Source organism: Beta vulgaris, chromosome 8 (assembly GCF_026745355.1).
Source record: "Beta vulgaris subsp. vulgaris cultivar EL10 chromosome 8, EL10.2, whole genome shotgun sequence".
NCBI classification, from domain to species: Eukaryota; Viridiplantae; Streptophyta; class Magnoliopsida; order Caryophyllales; family Amaranthaceae; genus Beta; species Beta vulgaris.
In genome coordinates this window covers 47440718-47464421 of record NC_079209.1, presented here as the reverse complement: position 1 = coordinate 47464421, position 23704 = coordinate 47440718, and the positions used below count along the sequence as shown (strand labels likewise).

The following is a 23704-nucleotide window of genomic DNA, read 5'->3' as shown; positions in this document are numbered from 1 at the left end:
TTGAATAATTCTTTTGACTTTCGAATCGTCAACATACTAAGAAATAAATTATTTTAATACTAAAATATATATAAATATACATTAAAATATATTTATAAAATTCATAAAATTATGGTGGATTACACTGTGGTGGAGGGGGGGTGGGGTGAGGAGAGAGAAACTCAATGTTTAGGGTTAGGGTATTAGGGTTAGGGTTAGGGTTAGGGTTAGGGTTAGATGAGTTAATTAGGATTACATGGTTTGATTAGGTTATCCACTAACGGAGATTTAACGTCCGTTAGCCAAAAGGTTATTTTTTGTAATTTTTAAAAAACTCGGGGATATATGGTGAATAATGAAAAATGTAGGGGTATCTAGATAATAAAAAAAATTTGTCAAGGATATATAGTAAAAAATCGTAGAGATAATGTAGATGCATTATTTTTAGAGCTAACTCTGGTTGTAATTTCCCACTCACTTAGTCCTTATCTAAGATAAAGGAGGAAAGCTACAATTTCTATATACTCCCTCTGTCTTTTTTTATTTGCTACAAGCACTTTTTCACAAAGACCAAGGAGGGAGTGGGGACCATTGACATAAATGGAATTAACAAAAAAGCAAATAGGTAAATTGTGGGACCTATGTATTATATATGGAAACATTTACAAAATCAAGAAGGGAGTGATGGCAAATTTGTAAATAAAGTGTGGGACCTATGTACTATATATGGAAATATTTGCAAATGTAGCAAATAAATTGAAACACCCCTAAATGGCAAAATGTAGCAAATAAAAAAAGACGGAGGGAGTATATAACAACTAGCATAATACTCCCCTTCAAAGAAAAAACTAACGTAATACTTAATCACATCTACATTTATCAGTATAAAGATAACCCTCAAAAATAAAATCTATAGATTTGTGACAATTAACTTTAAAAGTAATCACATTCGAGCATGAAAAGTTGATGCTGGTTAAAAACGGGTTTGGATCCTATTCCCATATTTTTTGGAATGAAAATTATTTGGATATATGTTTAAACGGATGATAAATTAAAAAACTTGGAACTCAACCCACGACCACTAAGGGCCTGTTCTCCCCAGCTTATTTTCAGTTCAGTTCAGTTCAATTCAGTTCAGTTCAGTTCAATTCAGTTCAGTTCAGATCCGTTCAGTTCGGTTCAGATCAGTTCAGTTCAGTTCAGACCAGTCCAGTTCAGTTCAGTTCAGCTCTTGACAATACTTTTACTCTCACATATCACTATTCATTTCAGTTCAGTTCAGTTCAATTCAGTTCAGTTCAGATCAGATCAGTTCAGTTCAGATCAGTCAGTTCAATTCAATTCAGTTCAGTTCAATTCAGTTCAGTTCAGTTCAGTTCAATTCAGTTCAGTTCAGTTCAGTTCAGTTCAGCTGTTTTATGCCGAAGAGAACAGGCCCTAAAGCAAAATAAACAATCTATAGATTCTATACTATCTTTAATATTGTAATTAGTAGCAGATCTTGAAAAAAATATATAGTAAGGACAAAATAAAATTGTAAACCACACCCACTCACTTTATTAATGCATATGTTTCATTTTTATTTTCATGCTTTTTTATTTGTGTGTACAAAATCCTCTTTGTGTAAGATTTGATTCACGCACGATTCACTATGACAAATGTTAAATATCAAGATGTAACACCCCGATAATTCTCTCTTTCTAGAAATAACTTTATAATATAAAACTTAGAGAATTACCCAGGCATTATCGCCCGTGTGATAACGTATCGGCTTACTCAGAATTTTGCAGCGGAAAACAACTTACTAAAAACCAACTTTATTAAAACTCGTTAAATAAATAACAATTATATGAAACTAAACACACCAACTTAAATGAACTAATATCTGAAATAACATGTTCCTACGAAAACAGAACTTAAACTAAGCTAGTAATATAAATAGTCTCTCCATTCCAGATTCCCAATGAGATGCATCTGCGAACCTGTAATGTCAATGCAATACTGACTCTGCTCACCAGAAGGATCATCACATGATCAATAGGCAAGGCCATGATCACACACACAAACAAGCACGTAATCAGCAAAGCTGAATACTACATATCAGACATAAATAATCCTAAACATGATACTACAAAAATAACATGCAGGAATAAATAATAACATAAGTATATAATAATCTGCAGACAACTTTTACTGAACTAAACTTAAACCAACTTTTTATCACTTAAATGGAATAGTTATTGGGACGAGTTGTCTTGCCTACTAATGTGAAATGCGGGCGCGACTCCGCATTTCAGAGTGACCTGCGATATCGAGGAACCTTTGAAATAAAGAGGGATGGTGATCAATCCATTCCTAGAAAAGCTATGGCACGCTCACCATAACCCCAACCCTTATGTCCAACTCTAGACGTGCACCAGTCTAAAGTCTATAACTTATTCTCGTTGCACTTTACATTAATTACATTTTATTACTTGTGTTGACACAACCAAGCAAATAACACATAATTAATAATCACACAATCATAACATAATTCCTTTTTATCTTTGGATTAACAAGTGATCACGACTTATCAACCAAGACTCCTTTACTTCCTCTTTAACCTTTACCAACTTACTTGTTGAACCTAGCCAACAATAAACTTTACCTTTATATAGGTATAACTTGTAACTTACCAAATAAGGTCCACGGTCCTTATAAGATAAATAAATGATACTTCTCATGAATACATGCATTACATGATTCTCTTTAACTTATATTAATTCACTCACGAATTAATAAATAAACTACTCAACATGCTTGCATCAACATTCCATACAAACATTTATAATCTGATAACATAACCACTTCTAAATCACATGTTGCACATAGGTACATAACATGTAAAATAAATTCCAGCATCCACATATATGAATAACAAGTTCCTATACATGATACTAATATTAAAATACTCTTAGAGTATGCTTCTAAATCACATAGCACGTAAATAATGTACGTACCTTGAATACACTAAGCGATAGGCCACTTTTAACTCGTTAAAAGTCTCCTACAACGAAATCTCCGCCTAGAAAATAAAGTAATGAAAATTAATATCTCGAACTAAAAATTACAGCAACTTTAAAACGATCAAAACCCCCTTAAAACGTGTTTTAAAATCGTTTTTACGTACCAAACTTACGTTATTTTTAATTCCTAGTATTGTATAACTATTCTAGCAATTAAAAATCCTTAAAACACCATAAAATCATTCTTTTTTGAAATTACAGCACTTATAAAATCTAATAACCATCCTTAAAACATATAAAACGTATTTAAAATTACGTACTACATAACTTTCATGATTTATATTATATATATATAGTTTCTAGCAATTGAAAACCCTAGAAACTATTATTTTCATGATTAAAACTAAAAATAAACTTAACATAACAAATCTGAAATTCATTATATTAATAAACATGATGACCGAAATTGTTTATATAAATAAAACAGTAATTTAATTCACAAACATGCTAAATAATAATAAAATAACATAAAAAACTAGTATTTTAATGGAATCTTAGAGAGGAAGAAAGAAAACAACCACAACAATGGAGGAACAAGGGGCCGGCGGCACATCAGCCACGACGGGGAAACCGGCGGTCAAGTTTTCGGTTCTTGAGAAGTATTCGTGACGTTTCTTGTTGAACAAGAAACGTTACTTGAAGAAGAAGAAACAAATTTTTGAGAGAGAAGGCCGAAGGAAAACGACGCACAAGGGAAGAGAGAGAGAATGCCGAGTGGAGAGAGAGAATCACGTGAGAAGAGGAGGAGAATAAAGTGTAGGGTGAAAATATTTTGGATTTTTAGGATATTTATATAAAGGCTTTTACTTGTGGGCTTAGGAAAAGAGATTTTAATTAATGAAACTTGATGACTAATAAGATGGGCTATTTAAGACTTTAGTCATCAAATGACTCTTTCCCTTTTTATCACTTTTTGGGCTTTCGATTCCACTAAACTTCCTTTTTAATATACTTTTAATATTTAAAACTTTTATTAAAACATGCTTAATTAAAATATTTCTAATTTTATCAATGTAATAGTCCTGTTTTTAAGAGCGTTTATTTGAAAGATGATTATGTTTATTAACTTAATTATGTTTCGAAAATTCTTGTCTTATTTGAATTGTGGAGTAGGATTTTTATTTATCGTGTTGTAATGTATTTATTTATTTACTTATATGAGATTATTTCTATTATTATTATTATTTTATACTTTGGGTTTACGCAATTAGTTGAGCGGTGTTTCACAAATTAGAAAAAAAAAAACCAAACTCGGTTCCTTGCCCCTCTCTTTGTCGGTTTACAAACCGAACCAAATATCCCACCCCCTTTGTTAATGAAAGAAATAAAACCAAAACCCCCTAAACATTTCTTTCTCTCTCCCCGTGGTACTCCCAAAACCCCAACCCCAAAACTAAAACCCCAACCCGACCTCCATCTCCTCCTTCTCTTGCGGCTTCGCGCCACCACTACCACTATGCTCGCGGCGGACCACCGCGGCTGCGTCGAGTTGCAGCTCCTTGCTTATCTTTCTTCTTCTTCGTCCTCGTGCCTGCCCTGTTTGTTGATGTTCGTCGGTCTGCTGCTGTTGTCGGTGACCGTTGGTTGTAAGGTTGCTGTTGTTCGTGGCTAGTGGTGTTGTGCGCCGCTGCTGCCGGTGCCTTGCAGCCTCGCCGGAGCCGCGTCGAACCACCGCAGCCTGTCGTCGCTGCTGCTCTGTTCTCGTTTTCCCCCTACTCGCGCCGCTGCTACGCTGGTGTTGCTGTTGTGTTGAATCGATGTCGTCGCGCCTTTACCGGTGATGGGTCGCACATCCTCTTTGGTGGAGCGACCGTGAAAGCAGACCACTGCTCGTGTTCTTCCTTCCTTGCCTCTGTTTGCCGTCGCCGTTGATGTTGTTGTTGTTGTTGTTTGTTGTTTATTTGGTGTTGTTGTTGCCGCTGGATGTTGCTGTCGTCCTACCGTGGGTGTCGCCTCGTCTGCCGCCGTGGCTTTGGTCTTGGCACCATAAGATGGTGGTGCTACCATTGTCGGTACTAACCCTTCTTACTTCTATTTTAAATTGGGTTATGTAATATTTAGAGTTTAGAATTCTGGCTAGTATATCTACTATGAAATTATTGTTGATTGAATTATGTTGTGGTGATGATTGTTGTTGTGGTACTGTTGCTGCTGCATATTATTATTGTTGTTGTGATCTTGTTAATGTTAATAAATTGTTGATTGTTGTTGTTCTTCTGTTATGTTGTGTTGTTGCTATGTAGTAGTGGTTGTTGTTGATATGGCTAGGATTCCTTAGCAAGCTTAGTTGGAATTTATCTTCAATTAGTTAATCTACAAATGTAATTATGTGATGAATTAGGTTGCTTTCACTATGCTTACTTAGGTTGCTAATCTGCAAGTATCAATTAGTAATTGGGTATGCGGGATTATGTGAACGGCTCACTTAGTATTCAATTGGAATTTGGTTTATGGTTTTTGGAAGTTTGTTGAGTTTAAGAATGAATATCATTCAGGTAGTTCAGTTAAGTTTTATCATAACAAGGTGAAAGAGTTTCTATAGTAATGAGTCAATCAAGTTAAGTTTCTTTATTTGAGATTATGGTAATTTAGTATTATTGTTGTAAAGGGATTATATGGAGCTCTAGGTTGAGTTATAATTACTTTATGCTTTAAGTGAAGGTTGTTAGTGTTTACAAATAAGTTAACAATATCTAATATTTTAATGTAGGATATTGATTGAGTTTTTATATTTGTTTCTTAAATTTCTGGAATCTAGTTATGTGTTATTAATGGTGGTTTATGAGTTTTGGAGGATAAAATATTTAGAATAAAGTAGGAACAAGAGCTATGAGTTGTTGAATTCTTAATGTCTTCATTATTGTAATGTGTGAATTACATGGGTAATCTTATGATGATGATTTACCTATAACTAGAATGGTATTCTACTATTGGTTTCGTAAAGCTCTAAAAAGAGGTTCATTTTGGTGAAAGCTTACTTTAAAATGTAATAGAAGAATTAATTTCTAAAATAGCATGAGTATTTGGTTGGAAGTGTTCAATAGTGTCCGGAAGAATAATTATTTGAGAAGACTTTAAAAGTGTATTGATGAGCTATAAAAATTCATTTCTAAAAGAGCATAGTATATGATTGAAATTATTCAATGAGTTGAGTATCTTAAGATTTAGACTTTAAAAGTGGATTGACTTAATTAGTAATATCACATGAAGTTAGAGAGAGCTTTAACTAATTACTAGTAATAGTATAAAGAGTATTGAAGTTAGCTTACCTAGTAATGTATCAAGGGTGCGTTTTATAAAGAATTTCCGTTTAATGACTATAGATGGAGTAAAGTAATAAAGTTGGATTATCAGATTAGTATCTACTAGTTAATGTTAGTGCTTGAGTTCAACTACGTAGTAACTATAAGTTATGAAATACCTTAAAGAGGCCTCGAATATATGTTTGGGTAGTATTCTAAGGACATGAATTGGACTTGGCACTTTGTGATTGTGAGTACACTCTTGTGAGTGGATTCATCGTTGATTTTGTAATTAGTGTTTAACTAATAGTAACTACTTCATATCAATATTGTCTTAAGAACCTCAAGTTTGGATGTTTAAGTTAACTCTCCCTAGTTAATTCTAGGTGAGAGACCTATTGCTAGTATGGTTGATGCTTGATAATCATAATTATCATTATTGAGATGAGTCTACACAGATAATGGTGAAGTGAAAAAGAATATGAACCATCTATACGTATAAGTATGCGTTGTTGAATTGGTTTAGTAACTCTCGTTAGTTAATTCTAGCTGAGAGACCATTTGCTATTGTTGTTGGTATTGACCAGATATGATTGCTTGTGAGTTGTGGTAATTTATAAGTTCTATGATTGAAATTGAGTTGAACCTAGTTGCATAACTACGTTAACCTTGAAATTCATAAGAAAGCACGATAGCATGTGATTATAGTTTTCCAGAGTGAAGTCTTCTAGTGTGGTTGGCTATGCAACAATCGTTTATAATTAATAAAGCTAGCGGATGAGTTCCAAGAATGATTGGTTGTGTTATGAACAATAATCGCAAGGAATCTGAAAGGGGAAAGTAGCCTCGTCTGAGTCGACGGATGAGGTGACATGAACAGTGCCCCATGGACTGTGAACCTTGGGGGCCCCACAGGGAAACATGCCCATTGCTCTGTGGGGCGATAATCGGGCGATATATCAGGTAATGTGAAACCTGTGGATGGCTGATGAAATCAGCGGAAAAATGTACTCCGGACTAGTCGCGGTTATTGGCCAAAAGTAAAGGCGAATGGTTGGGTGACGACCCCCACTGTCGGAGTGTAAGCTTTGTCTCCTCCGCCGCGTTCTCTTTCCCCCTGGTTAAAAGGAATGTTATCTCAGAGTATGAAAGTTATATTGATAATGGGTTCCCGATAAGAAATCGTATCGTGGTAAGTTGTTTCGATATTGGATTCCCGATAAGGAATCATATCAGGTAAGTAGTGAATGTTTATTCATTATATGAATATGAATATCGATATTGGTTTCCTGATAAGGAGGCATATCATGGTAAGTGATATTAACGTCAGATTCCTGATAAGGAATCATATCTTGTTATGTGGATTCCTAAAAGGAATCGTATCTGTTATTGAATTCCCGATAAGGAACTTGATAGGGAAAGTTATTATGTTATTGATTCCTGATAAGAAGTATTGTAGTAAAATATAAGAAAGTGGTTATAGAGTATGAAAGCATAAGTTTGGATTTCTGATAAGAAATCAATTAAAGGAAGTAAAGTATATTGCTTATATCAAAGTTAGTAACCCAGATTCCTCATAAAGGATCGTGATATGTTGAAAGGTTAACTAATCAGTTTCTATATAAGATATATCAGTTACAAGATTGCTTGAAGTTACGTTGTTGGGTTTACTTTTATGTGAATGACGATGTAGTAGGAAAGGAACAATTAGACGAAGATGTATAAGTATGTTGTCAACATGAGTTGATGTGATGCATGTTATGACAATGTGATTATGTTGACTGCTGAGTCGTTTTCAAGTAAAAGCCACAAAGCATGTGTTACTCTTATTTACGGGTTTAGTACTCAGCTTTGCTGATGTGTGCATGTTGTTTTGTCATTTCTGTGGCCTGTCACTTGGTGGGTGGCAGTATCTCATATGTTTCAGGTTGAAGTCGTGAGTTATTCTTTTGCAAGCTGAAGCGGATACGAGATGGTGCAGTATTATATTTGTTATTGAAGTGAGGACGCTCCACTTGTAATAGTTAATCATTTATTTTCTATAATTTATTTCTACATTTAAGAGTCGCTAATTAGTGCTCCTGATTCTCTATTGGTTGTTGCTCCGCGAAAGCGTTGAGATTGTTGAGCTTTGGGATTTGGAAATATTTTATAAATTGAAATTGCAACAGGTTCATATTATTTCTCGCTTTAGCGTTGTCCTATTTTCAAAGGAAACTCTGCCGGATTTTCTGTAGAAATTCATGGGAATAGAGTCTGAGAATCAGAGCATAGTTATAATAAGTTAATTTATTTGAATAGAGTTGGGAATTGAGTTCCATACTCTCCGATATAGTTCGGTGAGTGTGATGGTAATAGTCCGAGTTACCTCGACCATAGTCTCTTTTGCTGTGCTTAATCCTCTGTAAGCTGGTCAGGAAATTCGGGCTGTTACAATCAAGCTATGAAAAATAATTTCACTTGACTTTTAAAATAGTCAACCCTCTTTAAAAGTCAAACCATTTTCCAAACTCCTTTGGATTTAAATATAACTACATAAATACTTAAATATATTTATAAAATTCTTTAAAATTGTGGGGGATTACACAAGATGTATTTAAAATCAGTGAATACTCCCTCCATCTCATAATATAAGTCATGATTACGTTTTTACACGGAAATTAAGGTAAAATGGAATCTTGTTTTATTTGAATAAAAAAAATCATTTTTTTATTTAGAAACACTTACATTGTTTTTTTCTTTTTAACCAAAAATAAAGTCGGTCATTTAATGTTGCATGGTTTGATGTGTAGATGAGTTTAATGGGGTAAAAGATTTCATTTTGTCATTAATAATGATGCATTGGAAGTTGAAATTATGATGACAATTTGAAAATTAAACTATTTTCATGAGGGTATTTTGGACATAATTATTGATTGAAAATAGAAATAAGACTTATATTTTAGGACACCTGATAAGATGTTTTTAGTGTGTCGTTAAGGCACCAAAAACCGCTTTCCAAAAAATATTTATAAAACCTAACGAGCAATTACTAAGAAAATAGTAAGGGCAGTCGAGGGTCGATCCACAGGGAAATTGGGATCAATTAAAGTCTATAAAGTCCAGACTACCTAATTGAATGGTATTTGGGGGTTTGAAAAGTTTTTGTAACGATTATGACTAGCTAAAGACTAGAACTAGCAAATAACAAGAGTTGATGAATCAGATAGGAAGACACTAGAGTTAAGGTTACTAGTATGAATAAGAACGGATAATGATTGTTAATGCGATTGTGAAGCAACGAAGACGAGTATGCAAGGTTTAGTTTTCCTCTAAAATACTCGAGTCCTCTCTCGAATAGTCCTCAAGAGTAATTACTTAATCAATCAACTAAATCATCTCTCGAATGGTCTTTAGTTAATTGATTAAGAGATTCAATAAGTTCGGAAAACCCCTAATGAAGGATCCCCTTAATTTCTACCCAATATCCTGGCCTAGAGATTAAGTTGATTCTTGGGGATGATAAAAGAGTTCAAAATTCGATTTAAGAACATTTGAAATTAAAATACCAAAGTATAAATGTGATCAATATCTATCCTAAGGTCTCAAAACACCAAAATCAATGCATAAACTTCTTTAAACATCACAATCACATCAACAACACATTTAAAACCCTAATTCATACTTTCACCCTAACCTAGATATAAAACTACTCACTAATCATGGAATTTAAGCAATTAAACATAAAATCTATGACTAATCTAAGGCTAAACATGATTAAGAAATGATTAAACTAATAAAAATTACAATTATGAAACTAAGAGAATGAAGATCTAAAATAATCTAAAAACAAGAACAAACACTAAGAAAATGAATTAAAAACTGAAACTTTGAATTAAAATTCAATGAAAAGTATCTTTGATGTCAATGGGATCACAAACTAGGATCGATGATCTCAATTCTCTATCAAACTAAAGTGTTTTCTCTCTAATACAAAACCCTAAAATATTCTATAGAAACTAGAATAAAACGTAAGTGCTAAAACTAAAACAAACACTTAAGCCAGTAGCATGTGCGGGCGCACCATCGTGTGCAGGGGGACTCCAAACGCACCTCAAGCTCCCTCGCATTCTCTAGCTCGTTCCCTTAAGCCATGTCTCGCATTACTCGACCCCAAAAAGGGTCATACCTGCAATAAAAACACGAGAAAACATGGTGAAAGCATATGTGCTAGACATTCGATCAAAATAGATCGAAAATCTAGCAAAATGTCACTATGATCAAGTGAATGAAATAGAAGGGAAAAGTGAGGAAAAAGAGGGAAGAAAGGGGAATAAGTGGGACCAAAACAAACCAAAAGGAGGTCATAAAGTGCGTTAGAAAACGCACTTATCAACACCTTATAAGGAAACATGACTTATATTATGGGACGGAGGAAATACTTATTACTCCCTCTGTCCCACTTTAGTTGTTACATTTGCTTTTTCACAGTTTACGAGATGGAACTTCGAATACTAATATCTTGAGTTACATATATGAAAAAATTATAAAAATGTATTTGAAAAATACAAATTAAGACGAATCAAACAAGATCCAATATGATTATGTTTTTTTCTTATAGATATAATAATAGAATAAAAGATAGTCAAAATTATGATGTGAATAGTGCTTACGGTCAAAATGTAATACTACCTATGTTTTTATTTAGTTGCAATGTTTTGACTTTCACGCTTGCCAATGTACAATTTCAAATCGTTTTATCTCTAATTATATGTAAGTAAAAATTATAAAAATTTGATATTATGAAAGCTTACATCGAAATGAATCAAACAAGACCCCACATAACTATATTTTGTTTAACATATAAATCAATAAATGTGGTCAAATAAGAGAATATAAATAGTGCAATTTGTCAAATGTTGCAACTAAAAGAGAACGGAGGTAGTACTAAATTGGGATGGAGGGAGTACAATTTAAAACCTTCATCCAACACAATTTTGGAGGGAGAAGAGTAGAGAACTCCACATACACTTCTTACTCCTATGCCAAAGCAGCAATATTGGAGCTAAAACTGAGAAATCCGACAACCTTATCATGGTGATGGACGTCACCAATTGGGACGAAGACGCATACAGAAACACCATTCTTCAGGAGAGAGAAACTCATTGCCGCACTGTTTTCCGATCCATCTTCGCTCCTTCCGTCAACCCTAACCCTAATTCTAACCCCGACATTGTCGTTGCTGCTTCCAGTGATGGTTCTGTCGCCGCTTATTCTCTCTCCTCAATACTCTCTTCCGCTGTACGCCTCCTTCTCTTCTCAATTTCCTCAATTTTTGGTGTTTTCGCGTTTGATTTTTAGTTTATGATTGCAGGAATTGCGACATGGCATTTTGATCCCCGGACAGTGAGTTCTCTCTACATTTTGGTTGGTTTAATTGGTATTGTGTGATGATTTTGATGTTGTGTTTTGTGATGAATGATTTGTGTGAAATTGGGTTTTTAGAGTGCTTGCTGCTGAACCTAATTTCTTTCTTCAAGCGCATGAGGGGCCTGCTTATGATGTTAAATTTTACGGCGATGATGCCGATTCGTTGTTGTTGAGGTTCGTTTTCTTCGGTTTTCTTTTTCTTTTTCCTTTGTTCTTGTTAGTGAATTTAACTTGCAATGATTGTTGGATTAAGGTGATTATTAATTAAGCATAGGAAAATGCTGCTTGTATTATGGAGTACTTAGCATTTGGCTATATGATCATGGAAAAACCAACATTCAAGGTGAATTACACCATACTATATTACTTGTTTATGTGTAGTACTCCCTAGGGTCTAGGGATGCTTATCGATTGAGCCGATCCCGAAGTGTAGTATGCTCGGCTTGTGTTCGTTAAGTTTATTCGAGCTTGAGCCGAGCTCGAAGCTTAACAAGCCGAACTTTGTTCGAGTCGAGCTTTGCCAAATGTTAAACTGGCCGAGCTCAAACTGTTCACGAACATGCTTGATTCTTTATCACCCTTAGTTTTTACATGTTTTATTTGTTTTTCCTTTTTTAATATTTGATATTTATAGGTTTTCCTTTAGACAATAGAACTATTAACTTATTATTGTGTGATATCTAGGTTAATATATTTATGTATATATTAATTGTCAAGCGTATGCATTTTGACGGTCTAAAATGCAAGTGTGTAGAACTTAGGAAAACGGAGGTAGATCTTATTAGCAACAATCCCCTCCAAGAAAACTTTACTTTGAATTCTTGTTTTGATTTTGAGTTTAGATGATGTTGTACCCCCTTAATATTACAAAGTTGCTAGCATTTTAAATATAACATTGGATCTGCTATTACCAAGTTGGAAGTCTATTTTTAGAAGATTATGCTGACTATGGTTCATTAGATGAGCTTGAGAATATGTGATCGAAGGTAGTCTTATCTGACTTTAGAAGTTGACCGAATCAATTAAAATAGAAAATATAGTTGCTTCAAATTACCATACCAAACCTTTACCCAAGATCTCGAAGCCTCTAATGAGGTTCTTGCCTACAAAGAAGTTGGGGAGAAGATCAAATGTGTGCAGCCCTTCCCGTAGAACTGCAAAGAGGTTATTTGAGCCCTACCCCTACAATTTTAAAGAGGATGTATCTGTTAGACCCTTGATAACAAGCAGCTTTTTTCAAATTAGAAGGGGCAGGACATACAGAAACTTGTTTTTGAGCATTGAAGCTAGAGCAGCTCTTATTCCTGTAAACGCTTTGCTTTTGTACCTGTGTTATTATTATTTATTTTTGCATCTGAATGCATAAAGATATATTAAATGGTAACATCAAGATATGGGGTTTGGGAAAATTAAACAAATGTTGGAATTTACAATCCAGCTGTGGAGATGATGGTCGGATACGAGGGTGGAAATGGAAGGAGCTTGAGGAGGCCGAGACACCTATACACGAACAAGGTGATATGTCTTGTTTCATGTGGGCAATTCTGTCAGGTTACTTTAGCATTTGTTAGTCTAATTTTATATTTCTAGAGTGTAGCATTAGCTAAAATGTGGATGGTGTAACTAAGCTTGTGAACTAGTCCCCTTTAGATATATGAACTTATTTTACGTGCACGAGCTTCTGCTTTTTGAATCTGACTTCTGCTTAACAAGATCTAATATAAGTTGAAGGGAACTCCATGGATGTTGAAGTGAAAATGTCAAATATCCAGTGCTTGTTATTATCTAATGAAGGATCAGTTTATAATAGACTAACTTCATGAAAGGACACCCCGATTGTGATGGCAATTTTGTGCTCGTGCATGGGCTATTTAGTCTATGGAGCCGGGGAGGAGATATAGAGATAAACGAGAGGGAGCATCATATTGAACTGCCCTCTCATTTATATCTCTTGAAGAGACATAATTGCGACTTAAGAGTTCCTCGCTCCCCCCCCCCCCCCCCCCGGTCTTTTCCATCTCCCACTTCTTTGGTGGTGTCCTAAGATAGAGGTGGCCTATGCAAATTGTGTGAATCGTGTTTATTTCAGGACATATTTGCATCATGAGTCATTCAGTCCGGTTTTAGGTGGAATTGGGCCTATCTCTGTCAGGTCATAAATGGGTTGTTGTCAGCTAGTTTATTAAGACTAATTAATCAATTCTAGTCACCTTACTTTTTGGGTTAGGTCGGGTCAGTTTCAGTTTGGGTCATGTAACATCAAATACAATTTTGGTTTGGGTCGAGAATTTGGGATTGGTAATCGGGGGGGGGGGGGTTTATTAGGATCAAGACGCTGGCAGTCGACTGGAGAAGAATCAGCACCATGTTATTGCTTCCCTGCTCTGCTACCCTCGTCATAATTTTCGTTTTGGTAAATTTTTGTGGACATATAAATTATAAACTACTATTACTTCAACAGAATGACCTTGTATATAAAAGGCGATCTTATTAAAACTGCATAAGATAAGGTGGTTGAAGTTTCAAAAGACAACCAATAGTATATAGTAAAATAGATATGGATTGAATTCATCTTCCTAGAATCTAGATTCAGTTTGACATTCCAACTAGCTGTTCACCGTGACCACATCTGATTTATAATTAGACATCCTTGGATTTAATGGTAACTGCTATGACCTAGCATGTGTCCCATCCGACATTACTTTTGCTTAGTTCTCCCACCAGTTATATTAGAATGTTCTGTTATAATCAGACTTAACAATCTCTGTTTTCTTGATGTATGTGCAGGCTCCCATGTAAAACCAGTCATTGATTTGATAAATCCGCAACACAGGTTACTAGTTCTAATTTTGTTAATATATTATAACTCTTACTGCTTGCATTTAATTGAATAGTACATGTGTGCACTTATTCTGTTAATTGTCATAACTCTATATGGCTTTGTGTGGATTTATTTTAGGAATATCTATTTACCTTTTCAAAATGCTTTCCTATTCTCCACTTTGTGAGGGCACAGATACTAGAAACATTTCTCCATTTTCCCAAATATGTCTGGAGGTTATAATAAGCAGGGGAACTACTGAACTAAACCCAGTAGCTCATAGACAGATTTTTGAATTCAGGATGTTATCCTGGAACTAGTGGACTATCTTTCCATGTGAATGCCTGACCTCACAAGATTCGGATCATCATGGTATGTGTTAGGTAATTTTAGGATGTGGCAGTCTGGAGAATTAAGATTCGTATACACAAATTTCAGTCACACCAAGAATGTTGAATAACTTATTTGTACGATTCCCGTCATCATGTGTAACATCATTCTGATGCTAAGTATGCACTATGCAGTTCCCATGTAATCAGGGTCTCCCGAAAATTAGAATTTTACGGCACATGTTAATGTATCCTTTCTTTATGCTTGATTTAGTTTTTAATTATGTTTTTTCTTATATTTTACCAGGGGTCCATGGTATGCTATGCCTCCAATCTCTGAGAACAATGCAATTGCTGTTGACCACCAGGTTCTCAACGATTGTCTTGCTAGTTCTTCAGTTTATCATTCAGAGGTTTTAGTGTCTTAAGGTTACTAATCTCTATCTGATTCAAGTTTATGGACAAGGACTCAAGTACATAAGTTTCACAATGTTTCAACTATTTAAGTGTGCTTGTGTGGGTGTTGACTGTAGCTTTGTTCTTTTCACCAGAAAAACAGTTTTTTGAAATTATTGGAACTTATTTGAGTTGTGAATTGATGGTAGCCTCAGTGGAACTTTTTGGTATTTATCTGAACTTATCAAAGAATATTTCAAGAAGAAGAAGATATTGATATGTGTAAGAAAGAGTAGTAAAGTATGAACTGTCTGTTATGAGTTTCTGACTCTTGGCCTCCCCCCCCCCCCCCCCCACAACACCACCCCCTTATAGAGTTTTAACCCCACATCTTTTTCCCCATATGTTCTATATGCTTGTCATCTGTCACCTTCCTCCTTTACCTTTCTTTGTGGAGGACTCACATCTCTCCCTGGCAGCCACCTATGAGCCAGTCACCACAAGAATACCATTTTGGAATCCCCTTTCTTAAAGGATTGGAGGCCCTAAAATGGTCTTCTTCCTTGTGGCTTGATGGGTCAATCCTTTGATTTAGGGTTTTGAAATGTACTTAGATCTATAAAAATTTGGGTTTTTTGTGCTGGAGAGATGATTGACTGATGTCGTTCCGGTATGGTAGACAGAGGAGGTAAGTTTCATTTCGTTATTTGATGGATGCCTTGTCCATTACTTTTCCTCTAGTCAGAGACATATCTAGTGTCGAAAATTGAGTTCATGTTGTGTTGATATGGGTAGAGTGGGTTACTCGTTTAGTCCAAGTATCAAAGTTTGACTTCTGAATTCTGATGTGTTTGGGTTGGTTACTATGCGCTCTTTAAGTGGCTCCTTTCTTGATGACTACTGAATACAAAGTTTAGGCACTAATATATAAGAATAAAGAACTATCATATTGGATTTGTTAGGATCGTTTCAATTGTATCTTTTGTTCAAATTTTGAACTTTTCAGAAATCGTTGATACAAAATCAAAAAATATTAACAGCCAAAAGTTTGCCTTGGGTACCATAAATTAAAGCAAATGGATCTAGTAGTTTGGGACAGAGGAAGCATTTCTAAGATTCATTTAGTTAATGACACTCCTTAATATTTGTGAATAGTCAATCTGGACAAAGGAGGAGATGAATAAAAGCAAATGGATGCCTTGTCCTTGTGTATCACTATATAGATATTGATAATCCATAGAATGGTCCAGTTGAAACTTGTTTGAATTATCATTCTCTATAGAGGGGATGCTTGCGTTTGATCGATTATAAAGAGCTTGCTTCAAGTTTTCTTGACAGAAAACGATTCTTCATTGAACAAATCTAAGAATTTTAATGTTTTTCAACTCTTAAACAAAGCTTTTATTCTATATTACAATTTTCACCTTTTTTTATGAAATCGATGTTTTCTTTTGGTCATAATCAGGGAGGATCCATATATGCAGCTGCTGGTGATTCTTGTGCATACTGTTGGGATGTGGTAATTTTCTCGTGTCTCAATTTACACATGAAACACATGTAATATTTTTCTATGATTGATTATTGGCACATTTTCTTATTTCTTTACTCACTTTGTCTTCTTATATAGAAAACTTTATTTCAGAATTCAAGACAATGTCATTGTCGATAAAAAATACATCATTCTTCTGTATTTGACCAGTCCCTTCTGCATCCTTCTCAGGAGACGAGTAAGATTAAGACAGTGTTTAAGGGACATTTGGACTATCTGCATTGCATTGTTGCTCGCAAAAGCAGCAATCAGGTAAAGCGTTATGGCAAAATTCAAACGGGTGACTCTTTGGAATACCCCCTTTTGAGCTTTCATTAAAAGAAAATATTGTTTCTTGTTGTCCGTTGCATTGAGTTGCGAAGCTACTAGTAATGAAATTTGATTGTGTATATCTAGGTGTTCAATATTTGCATTCTATGTAGATGAAGTGGAATACTGATATTGATATGAAAAAGTAGACCTCATTACTGCTTTTCTGGCTTTCAGATCATAACTGGTTCGGAGGATGGTACGGCAAGAATATGGGGTATGATGGTGATTTTATGCTCATGCTGTAACATTGCTTGTTCACACGACTTTTTTGCTCTTTTCTTGGTGCACTGCTTTCATGTTCTTGTGACTCTTAACTCTGTAATAAGTCAATACCAGCTGATGTTTCTTGATTTCTCTCAGATTGTCGGAGTGGAAAGTGTGTTCAGGTGATATCTCCTGAGCGAGATAAGAGCCTAAAGGAAGTTTCATGTGTCAGTTGCATTACTCTCGATGCAAGTGAGAGTTGGCTGGTAAAGTTTGAAGTTCCTGGCTTTCTAGTTACTGTATCTATTTTTCAGAAATTGAAATTCCATTTTATACACCTCATTAGATCTGCATGCATGCTTGAATGAGTTTGTGATACTTTGCTGTAAAAAAGTTAGTGCAGCAGTGGTTTCATCATTAATTCTTGCTGCTTTCTAGAAGCATTTTTACATATCCTTCTTTTAGTGGAAAATTTGTTGCCAACAGATCGAGAAGTTCAAGATGCATTTGACTGTACCTTTGACGAGTTAAGATTTACAAATTATGATGCACATATTAGATGCTTATCACTTTGTCGGCAGAAGAATAATAGCTGACATGGCTCATAGTTTCGTTCAGGGTTTCCATATTGCTATTAAATTTCTGACAGGAATCTGTTTGATTGAATCATTGATTCCTTTTGATGAAATTAGAAAAAGTGACATAAAGTTATCTTATTCTGTAATTGGAAGTATAGTTCTTTGGCATCTTGGCATTTTTTGGTTTCTCATTGGTGGTTAATCAGAGTGCAGCATTAGTATCTTCCTTCCAGTTTAGATCTTTGCCTCATCCTCTGTTGATTGTTTCTATTTTGAGTCCATTGCTTTACTGCTAATGTAAGTGCATACTTAGTCATATAAAATGTGTTTCTCTGTGATATAATTTGTAGCCCAAGTACCTAACATATCTGCATTATTTCATTTAAATAATTTTTTGTAAGGGGTGAAAGTTTGGTTTTCGATTTGAATTTGCGAGTCGAATAGAATTCGAAGTAAGTTTCAATTTATGGATTTTGAGTTGCTGTCTTTCCGAATTTCCACCAAGTCCAATCCAATTTGGGTCTTGCTACTTTGAATTCATTCTGAACAAAATATATGGAATTAATTTATTTTTTTTGGCTCATGGACCTTGGTTCTGATATTGGGCCTATTTACAGATATAAATTTAATTGATAAACCTTAAAAATAAGTCTTAAAATAAACAGTCATATTAGAAGTCAATTTTTTTTTTTTTTAAAAATAACATCAACATTTTATAATTCTTACAGTGGATCAAATATCCATATATTTTCGATTTTGACCGGTTTGTTTGGTCCAAATACCCTTAATACGATCCAATCCGAAAATCTAATTTGAGTAAAGCAGAGTCCAGTCAATACGACTTATAAGTACATCCAATCTGGATTACTTATTCAGTATGGATTGGATTGGACTTTTGTGTGAATAGCTGTCACCCCCTTTCTGTGATTATCCTGTCCCAAAGGCTTTGTGTGTATGCCAGTCAGATGCTCTGCATAAAGCATAATGTAGATTTTTGTTTTGCAGGCTTGTGGTAGCGGACAGAATTTATTTGTATGGAATTTTTTGGCTTCGGAACAAATATCAAGGATCCATACTCCTACAACTTGCCAAGATGTAGTATTTGATGACAATCATGTAAGATCTTTTTTGCTTAGTGATTGGGTACCTCACCAGCTACGACTAAATATAACCGTTCTGAGTAGGAGTGTAGAACCTGACTTACTAAACATCCATCCATAATCGTAAACATTTACTAGATTCTTGACTGCTGTTGTGCTTGCATGACTTGAAGATTTGGTTTCTTACACTTGCTGAAACTTGATGCTGCATTGAAAAATTTGTTTTGTTTATGTTCGTGTAGTGTACGCATTCTTGATTGTGATAAGAAACACTTGAATGCTTGATGTCTTTTCTGTTTAACTTGTCCTCATCTTGAACAGCCCTGTATATAGAAGAGTTCCCCGTTTCTCGGTTCTTGGTTTTATCACATTGATAATTTTAATTTTCTGATTGCTGTTATATCTTTCACTTTTGGAACAGGATTTTTTCTCATAATTACGGGAAGTCTGACTTTGTGTTAGATTTTTTGAGCCTTGTGTTCTATTGGTAGAGTTGTATGAACGTTAAGGAATAGATGCGATAAGAAGATGCTTACCAGTTTTGACATTTGAGTCTTCGGGTACCAAGGGAATTGTTTACTGCAACTTTTGACCTCTAATCTTGAATGTTCTTCAGCCTGAATTTGATTAAGATGGATTCTAACTTAGCAGGCTTTAGATTCAGAAACAATGTAGTGGCCTCCCTTATTAATTTATCAAAATATATCTTATTCACTGATATATACCCTAGCTAGAAACAAGACATGGTTCATTTACTAAATTTCTTCAGCTCCTTTTCATTTTGATTGTTGTTTCATTTAAAAATTTTATTTGTTTTCTATTTTGACTAGTTAAGTTCTTTTAGATATAGCTGTTCAAGTGCATATATTTTATTGCTGTTTTGGCTTGATCCCTTCATTCATATGTAATAATTGGACCATAATAGCTACATGCTGGTATCATTAGGAATTGTGTATCAATTATAAACTTTGCTTTACGCTTTAGCAACTGTTGCAGATTCTACTTCATCAGTCGGTCACTTTACATCTAGGTTGGGCTATTTTGCAGAGTAATTCTGTATGTTGCTCTAATTTGTTTTTGAAATTTGTGATGATGTATCAGATTTTAGCAGTTGGAGCTTCATCAATGCTAAGTCGAATGGACATGAATGGCAAGATTTTATCTCAAATAAGATGTGCTCCTGAGTCAGCATTTTCCGTCTCCTTACATCGGTCGGGTGTATGTTTCTGTAACCTTTTGGCTCTTTTTCTGTTTCTAAAATTTGCTACAGTTGCTAATAATGCTAGAGGCTTATTGTAACTTGTTTCAATCATATTAATACTATGTGGAAAACTCAACAGTACATGAACCCTCAAAGTTTTGTGGACGTTTCAGTGATAATTGGATCATATACTAACTAGTCTCTGTGTCACAAATTGGAATGTCGAGAATGGCAAAGGCAATCATATTGTTTACATCAATGATATGAGACAAAAAAAAGAAGTGTTATCTCATGCCTATTGTCAATTGTGATGTTTCTACATAACCCAATTTTGCCAGTCATAATACGCATTAGTGTTTGCTCCTATATTTAGGATTTTTTGATATTGACTCGTTCTTTATCTTTCATTTTGTTGTGCTATTATTTCCACTTTTAGTCTGTATGCAAGGCCTTTTTGTTTATTGATGCTAATTCATAACTCTTTAACCTATATTTGTTTTCCTGAAACCGTGTTATTGATCTTTGGTTGGCAGGTTATAGCTGTTGCTGGTTACGCAGGTCTGGTTGATGTGATATCGCAGTTTGGAAGCCATTTGTGCACATTCCGATGCACATCTGTATGAGTTTTTCACTTTGATTTAATCGTTTTCATGATTTAGTTGCTTCAAATTTCATTGAGCTTTGTAAATTTGTCTAACGGGGAAGCAGAAGTTTGATTGAGTTTAATCTTAAAAAGTAGATTACTGACCATCCCTCTTTTGGAGATACATGTCATTTTGTTAATTGAGCTCAATCTGATTTTTTTGTTATAAATTTTGTTGCATACAAATAAATTTATAGTTATTGGATTCACTTGTTTAAAGTGATTTTTTAATTTTAATATTATATTGAAATTTTAAAATATAATAGGGTAGTATTAGAATCCGAAAGAAAATATTTGTTGAAAAATAATCCACACAAGGACAAGCAATTTAGAAGGGAAAAGCTCTAAATCCTCGTCTTATAGTATGTTACTCGGTATCTGGGATACACTAGGCCTCGGCTCAAAATGTGGGCCAATGGGCTTGAGCTTTTAGGGCTAGATTTGATTGGGCCTTTTGGCCTAAAAGCTTCAAAATCGATTGAAATCGGACTTTATAGGCGAGGACCTTTTTGGGAAAGTCGGGCATGGGTTCCGGTTGGGTAAAATGGTGATCTACTATAGTCTATACTAGTGTGATAGATTTTTTTTTAATGGTAATGAGTAATGACAAGGACCTTGTTTAGAGTTCAACTCGTATGGTGATCTTGGTCTAGTATTTGTAGGTTAGACACTTAAGAATAGGGGGAAAGGAAAGGGAAATTCCTACCCTCAAGTACCGGCTACCGCAGTTGGGAGGATTCTCTCTTGTGTTCTCAAAGTTACAATGTGAATCTCCAACCAACTACACCAAGCAAACTTGGTACTCGTGTAATATATATGTTTATCGAATATTGTTTGTTCTTTTTTTTTTCATACACACTTTTTGTATGTACACTATTCACTTTGACTATTGCTGGTAATCTTTAACTAAAAGATTTTATTTTGTTTTTACTAGAAAACTTTCTCATATCAAAAAGTTGCATATTACTTACAATATTAATTATTTTAATAATATATTTTCTCTTTCTCTCTCTAAATCTATGGAGTTTGTTTTTATCTGTTTATATTTCTATCCGCTCCTAATTTTTGCCTCATACTCCACTGTTGCAAGTAAAAAGTTAGAGGAAGTATGAAGTTTCATTAGATTCTACGGTTTTTTCACCATATACTCCTGACAAATTTTTTTTTGTACCGTATACCCTTTCAAATTTCCAAATTCATCATATACTCCTCACTTTTCAAAAAATACATTAACTTACCCTTTTGACTAATGGTGTTAGACTTCCGTTAGTCATTAGGCCCTAATCTACTCTTAATCCTAATTAACTACCCTAAACCCTAACACTAACCCTCTCAACCCTAAACCTAATTAACCAAAAAACCTAACCCACCCCACTAGCCCACAGCCCACCACCCCCCTCACCCTAACCCTAACCAACACCACCAACTGACCCACCACCACCTAACCCCGGCAACCCCACCACCCCTGACCGGATTTTCGCACCCCGCACCCCTCCCCTTTCCACGGCAACCCCACCCCCCCCTCCGCTCCCGCGTAGCCACCACACCAGCGAGAAACGCCACCACACCACACCACACCACGCCCTTAACCCTCTCCCACACCAACGAGAGAACAGAGACCGACGACCCTCCTCCCAAACCCCTGTTTCCCTTCGAAAAACAGAACGGCGAAGACTTCGAAAAATAGAACGACGAAGACTGGCGAGAGGAGAAGTGGCTCCGGTGAGCCGAGGAAATGCTAGCGAGAGAGAGGAGCAACGAGAGGGAGAGAAATAAAAAGGGCGAGAGGAGAAAAGGCTCCGGCGAGGTGCGAAGGAGGGTGAGAAAGCAAAATGGTGAGAGTAGAAGAGGCGGCGGTGGACTTCGGCGGTGGTGGGGCAAAGGGTGGGGCGGGGGTGGGTTTCGGTGGTGGTGTATTTGGGGAGGCGGGTGGTGGCCGGGGGTAAGGGGTGGGGGAGTGGGTGGGGGCTGCTGCCTGCTAGGGTAAGGGGTGGGGGAGTGGGGGCTGGGGTAAGGGGTGGTTAGGGTTAGGGACTTAGGGTATTAGATTAGGGTTAGGGTTTGGTTTAGGGTAGCTAATTAGGGTTAAAGGGAGGATTAGGGTTAAATGACTAACGGCGTTAGCCTTCCGTTAGTCAAAAGGGTAAGTTAATGTATTTTTTGAAAAGTGAGGGGTATATGATGAATTTGGAAAGTTGAAAGGGTATACGGTACAAAAAAAATTTGTCAGGGGTATATGGTGAAAAATCGTAGATTCTATCATTATATTTTTTCAGCGTATTATTTGTCAATTTCCTAATTTATAATAATGAAAGATATTAGTGATCAAAATTATATCTCTAAATTTCAAAATTTTAGATTTTTTCTTGTGCCAGGTTAGTTGGTCCTCATAGGAGTAGCACTAATTTGTAATTTGTAAGTGAAGTTACGTAGGAATTGCTTAAAGAAGTTAGAAATCTGAATATTCAACCTTTTCCTTGTTCTTATGTTCTCCTTGTCCCAAACTCCCACTTGATAGCGAGAGCCAGGCTACGAGATAAAATGAAGATTATATGTGTAGGTGGGTCCGGTGTTAATATACATTTTGTACTTGAACTAGTTGTTTAATGATAAACGTCTTCAAAGTTGACCAGAAACTTTAATTAACAAGGTGAATGAAGCTCTATATTTAGTACTTGAGTCGTTGATGTCACCTGAACTACTAATATGCCGAACCAGAATTTATGATTGAAGCTGTTACATGAATGATGAAACTAACAAATTATTAATCTATGTTTAAGATAATGGTAGTTAGTAGTTATGTAGACAATTTGTGAAGCAACAACGTCAACGACTCACGCCACCAGCGCGGTTGTTTATTTTCGTACTACATCAAA

At 35.4% G+C, this 23704-nt stretch overlaps 1 protein-coding gene across 1 annotated transcript; it reads left to right on the top strand.

Moving 5' to 3' along the window:
- The first annotated feature begins 11251 nt into the window (after nt 1-11251).
- Nucleotides 11252-21037, top strand: LOC104909052 (THO complex subunit 6). The gene is made up of 13 exons (XM_010698236.4): nt 11252-11566; nt 11640-11671; nt 11771-11869; nt 13134-13210; nt 14483-14528; nt 15153-15213; nt 16707-16760; nt 16962-17042; nt 17277-17316; nt 17463-17572; nt 18890-19000; nt 20086-20202; nt 20719-21037. Exons 1-13 carry the CDS (start codon nt 11360-11362, stop codon nt 20806-20808), a joined length of 1125 nt encoding a protein of 374 aa, XP_010696538.1. The 5' UTR covers nt 11252-11359; the 3' UTR covers nt 20809-21037.
- The last annotated feature ends 2667 nt before the right edge of the window (nt 21038-23704 follow it).